The sequence below is a fragment of the Uloborus diversus genome, chromosome 5 (assembly GCF_026930045.1).
Source record: "Uloborus diversus isolate 005 chromosome 5, Udiv.v.3.1, whole genome shotgun sequence".
NCBI classification, from domain to species: domain Eukaryota; kingdom Metazoa; phylum Arthropoda; class Arachnida; order Araneae; family Uloboridae; genus Uloborus; species Uloborus diversus.
In genome coordinates, this window is record NC_072735.1 from 127538883 (window position 1) to 127554524 (window position 15642).

Here is a 15642-nt window from a genome sequence, read left to right on the forward strand (position 1 = left end):
CACCATACCGACCCTGGTGAGGGTTTAACCGGATGTGGTGAATGGGGGGAACAGAACAGTTCATGAGCGACACTCGCTGGAACAATTTTGATCAACTGAAAATAAAGATGAATTGCTAGTCCGTTTGTAGATGTCAGTAAACTCTAAAAAGTATGACAATTAAAATTTGAAACATGCAGAGCCTAACTGATAAAGAATGCTGGACATTCTGTACATTCATTTAAAAAATATTAGTGAAGAAAAGATAAATATTGAAAGAGTTTAAATTTTTTTTATCAAGATCATAACTTAGCAGTTTCCAGACTTTTTATACTTGCGCCTCCCATAAAGAAAATGTTCTATCCCCCCCCCCCTCAATTTTTATTAAAATCTAACTTCAGTAATGCTATCCTGAAGTTACAGTTTTTTATGGGTTAGAATAAAAATACCATACATTTTTAAATTTTTTATGCAGCAAAGTACATTTATGTATTATTGTATTGTGACATGAATATTCATAATTTTACTACATTGAATAGTTCTTATAATTTCTGACACCGATTTTATTTTCTTTTGAGTGCAATAAAAATATGCTGACAATAACTGTATGCCTCCCTAACAATTGTTCTTTTCCTCCCTATGAAGGGGCATCCCACAAATTGATAACCATTGCCATTGGTCATACAATGGCTTTAGGAGGGGGGGGGGGTAGTTCGAAATTTTCTGCCACCACAGGCAAGAAGTGAAAATTCTACCCCATCACTACACTACAGCCAGTGATGTAGCTGAAAAAGAAGTGTTTGGGGGAACTCACATTGGGATTTGAGTGGACTCGCCAAAAGAAAAGGTAGTCTGAAATCAATTTAGATTACATTTGAATTAGTTTTACAATAAAATATATATTTTGGGGCACTCCCTCCCCCTCCTAATGATAATGCTGACTATGGCCAGCGTTGTAGAGCTGAATTATTTCTGACTGGAATGCAGAAAGGGGGTACGATTTAAAATCTCTACACATTAACATTAAAAAAAATATTTCCAATGGCTGGCAGCAAGAAAAAGTGACAAAGAACAAAATAGCGAAAACAAACACAATACACAGAACAAGAAACAATACAGGTACAATACAGTGAAATATTAGCCGCCAATTAGCCTCTCAATAATGGTCCCATAGGCTTTGTCCATAAAGCTGAGTGCAAGTGTGCAGACGGCGAATGTCTATTTCTTGATTTGAGTTACAAAGAGGACAATAGGGCTACACATTAACATTCATTTTAAGATTTTGAACAGAGTCAAATTAGTCTGTTTCAGAAAGAAATTAGGATTGCCAGAACTGCATTCCAACTACAGTCGAACCCCGTTAACACGAACTCGCTTAGCGCGAAATAATTGCCATTCCTCATCAGACAAAGCTACAAACTAACGTTAAATAAATCGTTTAACACAAAGATGATTTCGACGAAATCCCGCTTAAGACGAAGAAAATTTCGAGGTCATGAAACAAAAAGAAAGAAAATCCCCATTCTTTTATGTGACTCTCGAAAGTTGAAAGGTCAGCACTTGAACATAGGAGATTGCCTAGCCTTGCACAGTCAGTTTCTGCGCATCAACCCCCCCCCCCAGTAGAAGCCCCAGAAAGGAAGGGACTGTCGACACTTTGGACACAGCCACCAGCGAAAGAAGATGACGTCGAGCGTTCTGTTGCATTTCATTCGTTTAGCGTGGTGCATGCGCTAGCATTCGTTTTGTTTCTAGGAAACCAATGCTAAAGGAGAACATGGGGGGGGGGGGGTTACGAGAACTTGTTTTGAAAACGTTATAGGAGTAAGAGTTCTCTTCTCTTTTGTGCATTTAGTTTTAGAATTCTTTAAACGATTAATCGTAAACAGCAGTCGTTATCCTTAGAAATGAAGCAAAAGATTCTAAATGAAGTTGATGAAAAATTGCTAAAAAAAGAGCGAGATTGCTGCCAAGTACGGCATACCAGCCAGCACTTTATCAACGATTTTGAAGAATAGGAATAAGATAGAAGCGGCTTATGCTGTGAATCAATTTGAACCAGCAAGGAAGCGATTGTGAACAGGAAAAAATGAAGAAGTCGAAGTTGCCCTCTTACAGTGGATCAGAGATGCAAGGAGTCAAAATATCGCTCTAACAGGGGCTATTTTACAGGAGAAAGCGAAGTTTTTTGGAGACACTTTTGGTGTCAGTGACTTTGTCTGCTCCAACGGTTGGCTCTCTAGATTCAAAGAGCGCCATGGAATTGTATGCAAAAAAATATGTGGAGAAGAAGCAGCTGTTGATCCGAACGATGTAAATTCCTCTTTTGCTGAAAAATGGCCAGAGCTCAAAGAAGAGTTTTCACCCCGGGACATTTTCAATGCAGACGAAACGGGTTTTTTTTAAGGCACATCCTTCAAGTACTCTTGCCATGAAAGAGGAAAAATGCTCCGGAGGGAAATGTAGCAAAGAGAGGATTACAGTCATGGTGGGTTGCAATATGGATGGCAGTGTTAAAATTCCTGTCGTTGTTATAGTAAAATCGGCAAAACCTCGTTGCTTCAAAAGAGTACGAACTTTACCCATTGATTATGCTCACAGTAAGAAAGCTTGGATGAACGGTGACATTTTCACCAAGTGGCTGACAAACCTCGACTTAAAGTTTCATCAGGAAAAAAGAAAAATTTGCCTGATTCTAGACAACTGTTCTGCCCATGTTGAGGTTAAAAGACTCAAAGCGATCAAGTGTGTTTTTTTGCCACCCAACACTACAGCAAAAATCCAGCCTTGCGATCAAGGAATAATCAAATGTCTGAAGATGCACTATTGAAGAGAAATGGTCCAAAAAGCCATTGACTGTTTCGACAGTAAACAAGAATTCTCCATAGATCTGTTAGATGCTATGTGGAATTTGAAAAGTGCATGGGGCAGAGTGAAGTGCTCAGCAATTCAAAGTTGCTTTCGTCATGGAGGATTTGATGGATCCGAGGAAAATGTCGATCTTTGTGATGACATAACTTCCTCCGTTATTGAAGAAGCCGTAAAAAGGGACATTGTCTCTGCCGCCATGTTTGAAGAATACGTAGCGATAGATGACGAAGCCTTAATGTCGGATGCAATAACAGATGAAGAAATTGTTTTGGAATTCCAAAAGGGAGTTGAAGTTGAAATGGATGACGAAGAAAATGCTGATCCAGAAGCAGAAACTTTTATCAGTGTAAAAAAAGCAGAGTTGGCATTACAAACCATGCAACAATTCTTAATGCAACAAGAGAATGCCTAGTGGGTGTTGAACTGTTTAGAGGAAATAGATGGATTTGCAAAAACATGTTATTTTAAAACATTGAAACAAAAATCAAAGATTTTTTTTATAAATCTATGTATATGTACAGGTATTTAAATTTATTCTATTTTAATACTTAATTAATGTAAGTCTCTTACTTAAACTAAAAACATCAGAAAAAAGAAATCTGATTACACAATCCGATAAACAAGGAAACCAGTTAACGCGAAATTTGGTTAACACGAAATATTTTGGTACCCCCTTGCAGCTTGTGTTAACGGGATTTGACTGTAGTAGAAAATACTGGAATGAGGTTCCTGTAGTCCCACTATGCCCCTGACAATAGTCGGGCCTGAATGCAATGATTATTCACAGCTAAACCTATTAAGAACCAAACATGCTTCACAAATATTCCGCCCCGCCCTCCTCATCAAAAACATTCAAAATCTTAGTTTATTCCAAGGGCGCTCATATAGGGGGGGGGGGGGGCTCAAGCCCCCCTAGGAATTAAAGTTTTATTGCTTTTAGTAGTTTTTTCTTTGCAAAAATGTAAAAAATTTCTTCTCCAGAAATTAATGAATGAGTTATTAAAAAAATCAAACTTTAATAATTCTAATCTGTACTGAAATCAGTTTCTATGAGGAAAATATCCTGCTAAACCATGGCGAAAATACCTGAGTTCCCCCTTAAAATTTTGCATATGGGCGCCCATGGTTTATTCTAAACATCAACTTAGTATTTTTTCTCGAAACCAAAACATAGAGGAAAATAATGTCATTGATAAACTAACCTGTAACCAAGACTTTCAGGCAAAACAAAAGCTGATGGCATAATATTTGTAAAAATGCGAACTGGTGATCCTTTAGAATCAACTTTTGTACCAAATTTTTTGTGGTTAGTGTATTCAACCTAAATTGAAATAATAATAATAAAAATATTAGAATGATTACTAATTTAGAGATTATATGATTTATAAAATGCAAGAGAAAAAAATAAAAGAGACAAATTAATGATAGAGAAGAAAGTGTTTTCTAATGAAATTATAAAACAATTTGACAACCACAAAACAAAATAAATTTTAAAATCTATTTTTAAAGCTCTAACAGTTGATAAAAACAAATAGTGATCAAGTAAACTAGTACTATTACTAATTTAAAGAGGTTGTATTTTTTATTATAGGACACATAAATGTTCATCAAACATTTTTTAAAAAATACTTGATAAAAAAGTTTACTGCAGAAATGATAGCTGTATAACTACAAAACAGCTGTACTAATAAACGAAAAAGAAAAAAAAATATTACTAGTGATTTAAAAACAATTTTTCAGTTTTATAAAACTGCTTGTAACTGGCAAATTACAAATCACTCGACATTTTCTTACAGGAAGTGCAATCAATTACAGTTTCACTCATTACTGTAAAAAATAAGAATTAGTACAAACATTCTCTGTAAACAAGTGACAAGACCAAGTTTTTCCCCAAATTGATTTAAAATTTTGAATTCTAAAAATAGATAAGGGTCAAATATTACAAAACATAGAAAACTTTGTTTTTATCATATGACCAGTAGCATAAAACAAACCTGTTAGTATTAATTAATGAATAAATACCTTTGCACTGAAAATTGAATGAATCAGTTAACTAACGTTTTGAAGCACAAAAATTGCAAATTACTGCAGACATGTGTTTTGGTGTTACAAGGAGCACCTTTTTCAATGCAAAGAAGTGTGAGCTTCTGGATGAAAAGTCATCCGAGAAAAGCAACACAGTGGAACAGGAGACAGTATAAATACCAAAAATGTAACACCGAAACATGTCTGAAGTAATTTGAAATTTTTGTGCCTCAAAACGTTGGTTAACTGATTCTGTTAATATTAATTCATTGTAAAACAATTTGACAGCATAAAAAATTCTTTTTAAAAAGATAAGGAGTCTTACTTTATAATCCATCATTACTGCATCAGGTAAACTTTTGACAATTCTTCCTTCCATAAAATAAGGGAAGAACCACATAAAAGGGAGATTTTCAGTACTTTTTTCATTCTTTTTTCTCCACCATTTATTTAATTTCTTTAATGTGCACGCAATAGCATCCACAAGACCACCAAATGGAGGATCCAACATGACTGCAACCTTTTCGCCACTTTGTTCAGATAGGAACTCCTTAAGTATAGTTTTGCTTTCTGCTCCATTAAAAAAATAGTTGTTGAAAATATTATAGTGACAAAATTTGTTGGGACTAAAAAACTGCATCTACAGGAAATAAACAAAATGACCACCTTTAATTTTAAGCATACAAAATATTAATTACACATTTAGTTTTAACCCTTAGGGTATGTTTGAATAGAGAAATTGGTTAACCTAAGCTTACTAGTGACTAACCAGAAGCGTTCTAATAGATTGCCGGTTAGCCGATTATATATGAAAACATTTTATAGACACTTACCTCACAAACCACTGACGTCATCAGACCTCATGGAATCAACCACCCGAGTTAATTGGTTGCTCTATTTAAACACACCCTATCATGTTTTTTTTTTTTTTTTTTGAAAAACTGAAAAAGTTCTTTGGCTTTTATCAACAGTTTAAATAATGGGGAATTTTTTTTTAAACAATACACTTTTGGTTCTGTGGTTATAAAACCATTTGGCATCATCAGCTTCAACTGGAAAACAAATATTTTACTTCAAACATCCTAAAACATCAACAAATATTATTAAAAATACCTTACTGTTCAATAACTACATTTTTATTTGCAATAGAATACCGAGATAAAAAACTTTCTTCAGTGTAAGACAGATATTTACCTTTTTGCAGAAACAATGTACAACTAAATCAACTTTAGAAAAACTGATACCACAGAACATCATTATACGACACCCCAGAATATCACAGTATTGGATAAATCTCAGATTCTATCAGGTCCCTTGATTTTCCAAGAGATATATTTACAAATTTTTCTATATCATTCAAAAATGCTGTACAGTTTCATGCAATTAAATGTTTAAACAAAGTATCTAATTCGCCATTCCAAGCTCCTCATGTTCCAATAACATGTACAGTAACTCCACAGTGAGTTTATATTGCATTACAGATATAATTACTGTTATTTTCCGTCAAAACATAGTTTGTTAAAGCATTTAACAATAAGCAACACATGATATAATTTTGATGAAATTTGTTACAACATTCGATTGTCTCTTTGCATGATATTGTACTATATTAAAGAGACAGAAAAAAAAAAACAGCTTCAAGTTACTGTGTTCCTAGTATAATGTGGTCATAGTACATAGTTCCAAATACCTGTACAATTAGAGGGTTCTACTACATATACTATGTCTAAAAAAAATTTCCTGGCTTCTAAGATTTTGCAATTTTTGCCAGACTGTATTTTTAGTAAACTCATAGGTAATCACAGGAAAAAGAATTCCATGGGTAATCTACAAAACAGTTGAAAAGGGACAAAATAGATACAAGCATTTATGGTTTCATTAACAATAATATTCATTTATTAACAGCTGCACAAGTATCCTTATGTGTTTACAAAGCAGGTAGGTTTTTTTAAAAATTTATTTATAATTTTTTTAAACTACTTTTCCCTCAAATTATAATTGAAGTTTTTTCAACAGCACCTTGTTGCCAGGTCCACCGAGAACAAAGGCTCTTGTTTGTTTGGTCTCAGTTCGGAATTTCTATTAAAACTTACAAAACTTATGCTAATCCAATTTGAGCCAGGCCCCTAGTCACTACTAGTAGTGACTAGGTCTAGTCTGACATGGCCTCTCGTCAGTCGTGCTTATAAAACACTGATGATGAGTTAAAAAAAAAACTTTTGAATCAGATGATCATGACATTTATTCTTTTTCAACAAGCATGTTTAAATATTTAACACTTCATGAAGCATTAAAAAAAAATTATAAAAAAAAAGAGATCTAAAATCACCACTAATAACCAGATTCATGTAGAGAAATTAATAAAAAAAATGAATAGGTTTTTATAGCTTTGAATACTAAAAATGTGTCGCATGAACTTCAACTTAAGGACCATTATAAATATGTAGTGTAAAGCTGTTGAGCTTGGAACAAATGGGCTATTTTCCCAAGGAGGCCACGTTCAATAGAACTTTGCACTAACTTGTATGTAAAAGATGCATAAATGGCCTAGTTACATTATTATAGAAACAATTTTTAACACAAAATAGACTAAAAGTTTTAATAAAATGTAAGAATTTTTCAATATTGAAACCATTCAAATAGTTTTGATCTCTACAGTATTATGCCCTTATTCTGAAGAATTGAGGAAAATCATCTACAAATAACTGCATGGATTTGAATTAAATATTTGCCTGCACATAATATTTGAAAACAATACATGGAGATATTAAAATAGTTTTTTCAAAATATGTATAGTTTAAAAATCAGTCATTTTTTACAAATCAAAACAAGAAAATATGTTCTGTTACAGTCAAAACTTAACAGAAAAAGATTGTAAATAAGAATACTAATTTAAATAAGTTGGTTTTTCTCAAACATTTTTTGTCATTTTCAAAAATATTTTGTGACTCAATTTGTTTAAATGTGTTTTAAATAACAAAATAGCAAAAACATTATCAAAGGACTTTCAAATGTGTTTAAACAAAAGTACTTATATATCTTAATACATTTTTTTAATAGTAAACTTACATATCGATAGTCAATGTCCATTAAAAAAGTGTTGAGATTAGAATTTTCTTGAACATATTCATGTACCCTGAAATAATTAAAAAATAAAACATAAATTAGATATAAGGGCAGTACCAGTTCTCAAGTCAGCATATTTCATTCAATATGATGCATGTTAAACTGAATACTGCACATGGATAAAACGAGATAAAGCAATCCTTCCAACAAATGGGCTTAAAAAATACAAATACAAAAGTGACGACCAGCAACAGGCTCTGGGCCCAGCTAGACTGGTCCTAGCCAACTTAAATTCCCCAGTGAAGATCAATTGCCCTCTTAAAACTATCTACTCTCTTGCTCATTACCACCTCTTCCGGTAAACTGTTCCAAGGTTCCACTACCCTGCTATAATAATAATTTTTCCTAATATCCATGTTAGCCTGAGATTTAAATAGCTTAAAACAATGACCCCTTGTCCTGTTTTCAGTGCTAAACTTCAGCCCCGTAACATCTTTCATTTTAATAAATTTAAACAACTGAATCATGTCCCCTCGGTCTCTTCTTTGCTCAAGACTGTACATTTTTAACCTTCTAAGCCTGGAATCATAGTCTAAGTGAGGAAGTCCATTTATTAGCCTTGTAGCTCACCTTTGAACCCTTTCCAATACATTAATGTCTTTCTTAAGATAAGGAGACCAAAACTGAACAGCATACTCCAAATGAGGTCTTACCAAACTTCTATATAAGGGCAGAAGAACTTTTTTAGATTTGTTTGAAATAGATCTATTGATAAACCCAATCATTTTATTGGCCTTGTTACTAGCAATGCTGCACTGTTGGCTAAACTTTAAATCCTGACTTATTAAGATCCCCAGATTAGTAACTTTGTCTGCCTGACTAATGACTGAACCTTGCAAATAATAACTTGTACACTTATTTCCATGCCCTAAATGTAGCACTTGACATTTCCCAACATTAACAGCCATACCCCATTTATCAGCCCACTCCGTAATATGATCTAGATCCTCTTGCAGCTGTTTTGCTTGTTCTTCATTATCTACAGTCCCCATAACTTTGACATCATCAACAAAACAATTCATGTTCCCAGAAATATTTTTGTGAATATCGTTCATAAAAACAATGAACAAAACAGGCCCTAACACTGATCCTTGAGGAACCCCGCTTAAAACCTCACTCCAATTAGAATAATTTCTCCTTACAACTACCCTTTGTTTCCTTCGGGTCTGCCAGTTTTTTACCCAAATGAAAGTTTTCCCTTCTATTCCTATATCAGCTAATTTGCTAAGTAGAGCAACATGCGGTACCTTATCGAAAGTTTTTTGAAAATCAAGGTAAACAACATCTACAGGCTTCTTATTGTCCAAAGCCATGGTAACTTTGTCATAGAAATGTAATAAATTAGTTGCACAAGATTTTTGCTTTTCCTGAAACAGTACTGAAAACTAGTCAATAGATTATTAGTCTCTAGAAAATTTACTATCTTTATTTTTATCAATGTTTCAAAAATTTTGCAAACCACCGAAGTTAGACTCACAGGTCTATAATTTCCTGCACTCCCTTTAGACCCTTTCTTGAAGAGCGGTGTAATGTTAGCCAGCTTCCAGTTCTCTGGCACTGTCCCCGAGTTATAAGAAGCATTGAAAATATTTGCGATTACATCTGCTAATTCCTCCGCACATATCTGACATGAATGTATTCTGTATTTACATTAGACACTCAGTACACTAAATAAGACAAAGTTCCCTCTGACTAGCTACTTTTCATCAAACTTGCAAACAGAGTTGTGAAAATGAGCATCTAACTCTTTCAATAGTTTGTTTATACTAAATTGTGATATACAAAGTTGCTGTGAATTTATCAATTTGTAAATATACTAGAGGCAATCGAAACATGGAGGGATTTTAATGCTTTAACTTGGAAGTTATTAAAATTAACACTTATAGCAATATAATTAAAAATGCAGGGAAACAAATGTCATTTTCCTACAAAACAGAAATAAATAAACTGGAGCAATTTTTATAATTAAAGTTACTTTTTAAGCCCTCCCTCCATCCTTAGCTGACACACATACATACATAACCCCTGACATATGTATATATATATAAACACACACATATATTTTTTGTTTTATTTACATAGATTTTACTACAATAATATTTGTAACATGAAGCCAATCATTATTGCACCAAGCAGGAAATTTCCCATTGTGACTTTTGTGAATATTTCAGTGACTTTTGTGAATATTTCAGTTTCAGAAGGTTTTGTTCTTCTAAGAGGGTTATTCCTAAATTTGCTATCCAATTAGATGAATGGGGTAGAGTTTTTACTTTGAAAATATGCATAATATAATTCAAGTAAGTGAGCATCAGAAAGAAGTATGACACTTACTTGATTATTGATACATTTTTTTATTTTTGAGAACATATTTATTATTCTTTATACTTACTTAGGAACTCCTAAGAGGACAAGTTTTGTGAATCCTAACTTTTCTACAAGGTTAACAACAAATTCCACTGTCTCTTTTGCAAAAAAATATTGCTAGAAAAATAAGAGAAAAGAAACATTATATTTCAGTTTCAAAATGGTTTCAGTTCAACAAGATATACATTGAATGTAATCATACGATAATCCAGAAAAAATAAAGTTTTAGGAATATCTAGAGCTTCTGTTTCTTAATATAGCTTAACATTACTGTACTGTTATTGTTATAGTGAAAATAAAGTTATTAAAAATCATTCTCTCAAAAAGATACCGGGTGATTTTCAAATGCATTGACACATTAGGTTCAACACAATTTTAAAAATTTTGTTTTAATAAACATTAAAACTTTCCTAAGTATAAATTCCTTTCTTTACAATTTATAACTTTCTAATCAGGTGATTATTTGTGAGTTAATTTGCTTAGATTTTAGAAATTCCGAAAAACTTCTTGGCAAGTCACTGTTTTTCTCATGAGTGTTACCTTTATAAAACATTCTATAATTTATTTTCTAAAAATAAATAATCTAACAAATCATCAGGGAACTATAGTAAATACTCAGTGATAAGCCAAAATAATATAAATATTTATTTATTTAAGAAATTTCAAGTATTTGAATAGCTGTTTTTTCATGAGTGTTACTTTGTTTCCTAAATGAAGGGTTAAGTCAATGATAAAAACATTAAATTAAACATTAAATATTTTGATTGCAATTGCCATGAATAGCTGAAAAATTCCAATATTGAAACCAATTTTTAAAGATTAAATTAAAAGTTTATTAATACAAATGCAGAATTTTAGCTATAGTAACTCATGAGAGATTGACTCATGAAATAATTTATAGTCACCACAACCATGCTTTAGCATTTTATGTACATCTTTTACTCTTGATTTTTGATTAAAAAAATTTGGGGAACTGCACGTTCCTGTATATACCAACATTTACTTTCTAGTATCTAATCAATGTTCTATAAATAAACTATAACTGCAAATTATGTCAAACATATCTTTTTTAACATTTTAAGCTGATTTCTAGAAACAAATTATGCCTTGCTAATATGATGAAATAGATAGGTAATAAATAAATAAACGCATAAATAAAGTAGTAGCACCTATTTAACAATACAATCAATATATTATTTTCCTGCAATATATTTTAAAAAATTGCTTAAAAAAAAGAATTATGAATAAAAAGCTTATCAAAATAAATACAGTCAACTCTCAATAACTCGGAAGTCAAAAGGGACCGGCTAAAATGTTTGAGTTATGAGAGGTTTCCACAATAGTTTCAAGAGTTTGGGACCCAATGAAAACTTCGAGAGAAAGGAATATTTGAGTTATAAACTTTGAGTTTTCAAGACTCGACTGTACATCATATCAAAAAAAAAAAAAGAGGGGGAAAAAATTCTGTTAAGTTCTTCCTTCCGGGTAAAAATTAAGCGCCTCAGAATTTATATTTAACCTTGCCTAAAAATAATTTTAAAAATAAATAAATGTACTTTAGAAAATTCATAAAAAATGTTTAAATGTCCACTTAAGTAAATAATTTCCTTCAACAAAAAAATATAATAAATAAAAATAAAGATTGTCTGCACAGCTTTTTCAGTTAAAACATAAAGCACTCCAAAATGTCCTTTATTTATATAAGTACATATGATCTAGAACTCAAAAATCCATGACCAACTGTAGGGGTGCCCAGCCCCTAAGAGAAAGGGTGCACCTCTTTCAAATACCCCCCAAGAGTTAGAGCCCCCTAAAAAGAGAAAAATGTCTGTCAACCCCCCCCCTCCCATAAAAGTTTCAATGACCCAGTCTTGCTACGACCCCTCCCCCCTAGGTAGGCACCTCTGCCAATTGTCAGTTTTTATGATGTTTGAAAACTATTTGCTGAAAATCATGACTTCCCATGACCAAATTTGATCATGCTCAAAATCCATGACTTTCCAGGTGGGCAGATACTTTGTAAAAATAGTGCACATTACATGCAACATATTCACAGCAAATTTATATAGAAAAAAAAATGAATACTATACTGCTTCTGCTTTCTTGTTTTGAACTGTTTCAAAAATGCAGCTTGGTTTCTGTAAATCCTGCAAAGTCAAATTGCTCACAAAGTCATGTTTCAAATGAAGACTTTCTTCTTCCTCTAACACAAGAAGGGAACATGTTTTACAGTACTTCCTTTTCTCCTGAGATGAACTTTTAACTTTTTCTAATCTCCTGCAAAAGGAAATATGCGTATAACAGTCATATTTTAAATCAATTAAAAACTGCAGCATAGTTTTGTTTTTAAACATATTTTCTCAACCATTCTTCGATTCATTATGAAATGCTTATTTTTGAACAATTTTTCAAAAAAAAAAAAAAAAAGCTTTTTTTAAATTTACTTTTCAATTTTATTATTTTATGCTGTACTGAAATGCAACAGTCAATGTAGGCAGTTAGATAAAGTCTCTGGTACAGTAAAGTTACTTTATTTATTTGAAAGGTTTTTTAAAATATATTTTTAAGAGAAATTCTGTGTGATGGTAATCTCAAAGAAGTCATTGTACAAAAACTTAAAAAGCCAATTTTCACAAATCACCAGAAAATAACACAACTACTGATTAATCCAAACAAACTTCTATCAGATATACTGCAGAATCTCGATTATATGAAACTCTTTAAATCAGCACCTCATTTAATTAAAATTGGCTTTCTTAAATGTTTTATTATTTTTGGTAAGTACGAATGAATTTTATAACAATATCACTCCATGGTACTAAAGGCAGCATCTCCTAGCACAGGCACCAGATTATCATATTTCTATCTTTCTTTTTCAAACACAACCGCAAATTTTAGGAATTGCAAATAATTCTAGTTTTTAAAATGCTAATAAATTTCAAAGGGATCAAATCTGAAAGTAACGAATTGTTTTACTTTAAATTAAGCATTCATGGTTTCAATTAAAAGGACAAAATAAAAAAAAGTCACTTAAATAATAAAACAAAACTGCGTTATTAATATAATAGCTCACAATAAAGATTAACATTTACTATTTGCATTTTACGACTTGTGACATTTCTGTACCTCAGAGCCAGACAGACATAAGTCCAAGAATTGTGATTTTCCGTTTATTAGTGCATTGTACCTAGAAGTCTATTCCCATGGGCGGATCCAGGGAGAGAAAATTTCAAGAATAGTTAAAGTTCCCCTTTTTTGAGCAAAACTGCAAAAAAAAAAAAACCCTTTAATACATACTAAGTCTAACAATAAGAAAAACAATAGTGATGTTTCGGATATCGGTATCCGTGGATATCCGAGGGAAAATAAAGATCTGTATCCGTTACTTTTCTGACAGATCTTTTCTATTCTAAAAATTCTCAAATATTTGGATAAAAGACTGTAAAATTCCGGATAAATTAGGTTTTATTCCCTATTTATATTAAAAGATATCATTTCAGAAGTCAATTTGTACCCGCCATCACAAAAAGGAAAGGGTAATAAATTTTTAAAGGGTATCTGGTGTGTCTATTTCTGTCATCGTAGTTCCTAAACAGATGAACTGTTTTTGATAGTTCTTTTTTCGTTCAAAAAGTGACTTGACCGAAAGTGTTCTTGGCTTGGCCTCCGTGGAACTTGAATTAATGGAGATATTAATAAAAACCGACTTAGCCTTTTTCAAAATTATGATAGTAAAAACTTAAAAATTGAAAGAACGAAGTTTTCTGCATTTAATATTTATTTGGAACTTCCAAGTTGTGTACAGTTCGAGCTATAATCTTGTTCAGTAAATTTTAAATACAATTCAAAGACTTTATACGGGTGATTGGTACCAATTTTATAGTCGGAAGATAAGGAGAAAAAGATCAATGATTTAAAATTTCTATTCGCTGTCAGTTCATATTTGTTAACAAAGTGTTTTCTGACCCGTGAAATCCACCTTAATATGAGGTTGGCCCTCTGGGATATGTTTTTTTTTTCAATTTTTAGTTTAATATTAGATTTTCTTATTGATTTGGGGTTTCTGTTATTCTTTATTTTGGTTTTTCTCTGCACCCATCAAAAAAAGTGAGACTAAATTCTCTATTTACTGTTTGTAAAGGTGTTCCCGGCTCTGTTATTCCATCGGGCGAAGAAAGTTGGGGTGGAATGGGTCAGCACTGCATTTATGCTGAAATAAAATGCTAAAAAATATTTCTAGCCTGTCCAGTAACAGCTTTATGCCCTTTCTCCTGTATCCTACATCTACCGAGCAAGCTAGAAATAATTTTTGACATTCTATCCAAGCATTAATGCAGCGCTGACCCGTTCCTTCCAACTCTCCCTCAGTTTTAACGAGATTTCTTTAAAGAATAAATTATAGTCTTGATTATATTTTTGCCGTAGGTGACATTTTTTGAAGAAACATTGTTTAACACTACATAATAACAGTTATTATTCTGACGGGAATACCTTCCGTAACAAATTTTACACTTGGATAGTTGAATTGGGCATAGGCGGATTTAAGACTGAGTTCCTGGGGGGGGGGGCAGTTTTTTTTTTTTTGAGCAACATTTTTATTGCCCCCCCCCCACTTCCATGTTTTTGTCTGTTTCCTGTGATGGATAAGTTCATGCTTTACTTTGTTTTGTGTTTCGTTTTCATTTAATGTGTGTTTTCATGCTGTCCTTTTTGAATTGACTTTAGAGAGAGGGAGCTGGTATCAAGAGAGTGACGCAGGGCTGCCTTTTAAGTGAGACATAGAATATCACCAATTTTAGGGGGGGGGGGGGGGTTCTCTCCCGGAGGAAAGTTTGTAAAATGGATATAAAATTCTGCATTTTGAAGCCTTATAAAGGTTAATTGGATAGACATAGAAATTGATAACTAGATTATACAGGTGTACTGTATTGTTTAAACTTTGTAAGAAACTGCCATTTTAAGTTTGAAAGAAAAAAACTATAGATTTCTCATTACAACAACCTTTTTTTAATTATAAGTAGTGCAGAAAACCAAAAGGAATAAAGGTAGTGTATCATTTTTTTTCCTGGCTAATCAGATTAACAATATGGTGTAGAAGTAATTGGAGCCCACTTTCCTTAGGATTTTCAAAGACTTATCTAATTATTTTCAATGACTCTAGAATAAATAAAATTATTTAACGCACTTCATTTGTACCTTCCAATCTCTGATATTTTAGTACTTGATTGTAAATTTTTACAGTCCTGTTCTAACTTTGTAAGAAATATCTATTTTAAA

The 15642-nt window shown here is 32.3% G+C and overlaps 1 protein-coding gene across 1 annotated transcript in view; it reads right to left on the reverse strand.

The window, feature by feature from the left end:
- LOC129222293 (rRNA N6-adenosine-methyltransferase ZCCHC4-like) overlaps nt 1-15642 on the reverse strand; it is a 40365-nt gene that overhangs the window by 12239 nt on the left and 12484 nt on the right. The window contains 5 exon segments of the mRNA XM_054856779.1: nt 4053-4171; nt 5201-5515; nt 7945-8011; nt 10391-10482; nt 12456-12642. Coding sequence (XP_054712754.1) covers nt 4053-4171; nt 5201-5515; nt 7945-8011; nt 10391-10482; nt 12456-12642 — 780 coding nt within the window.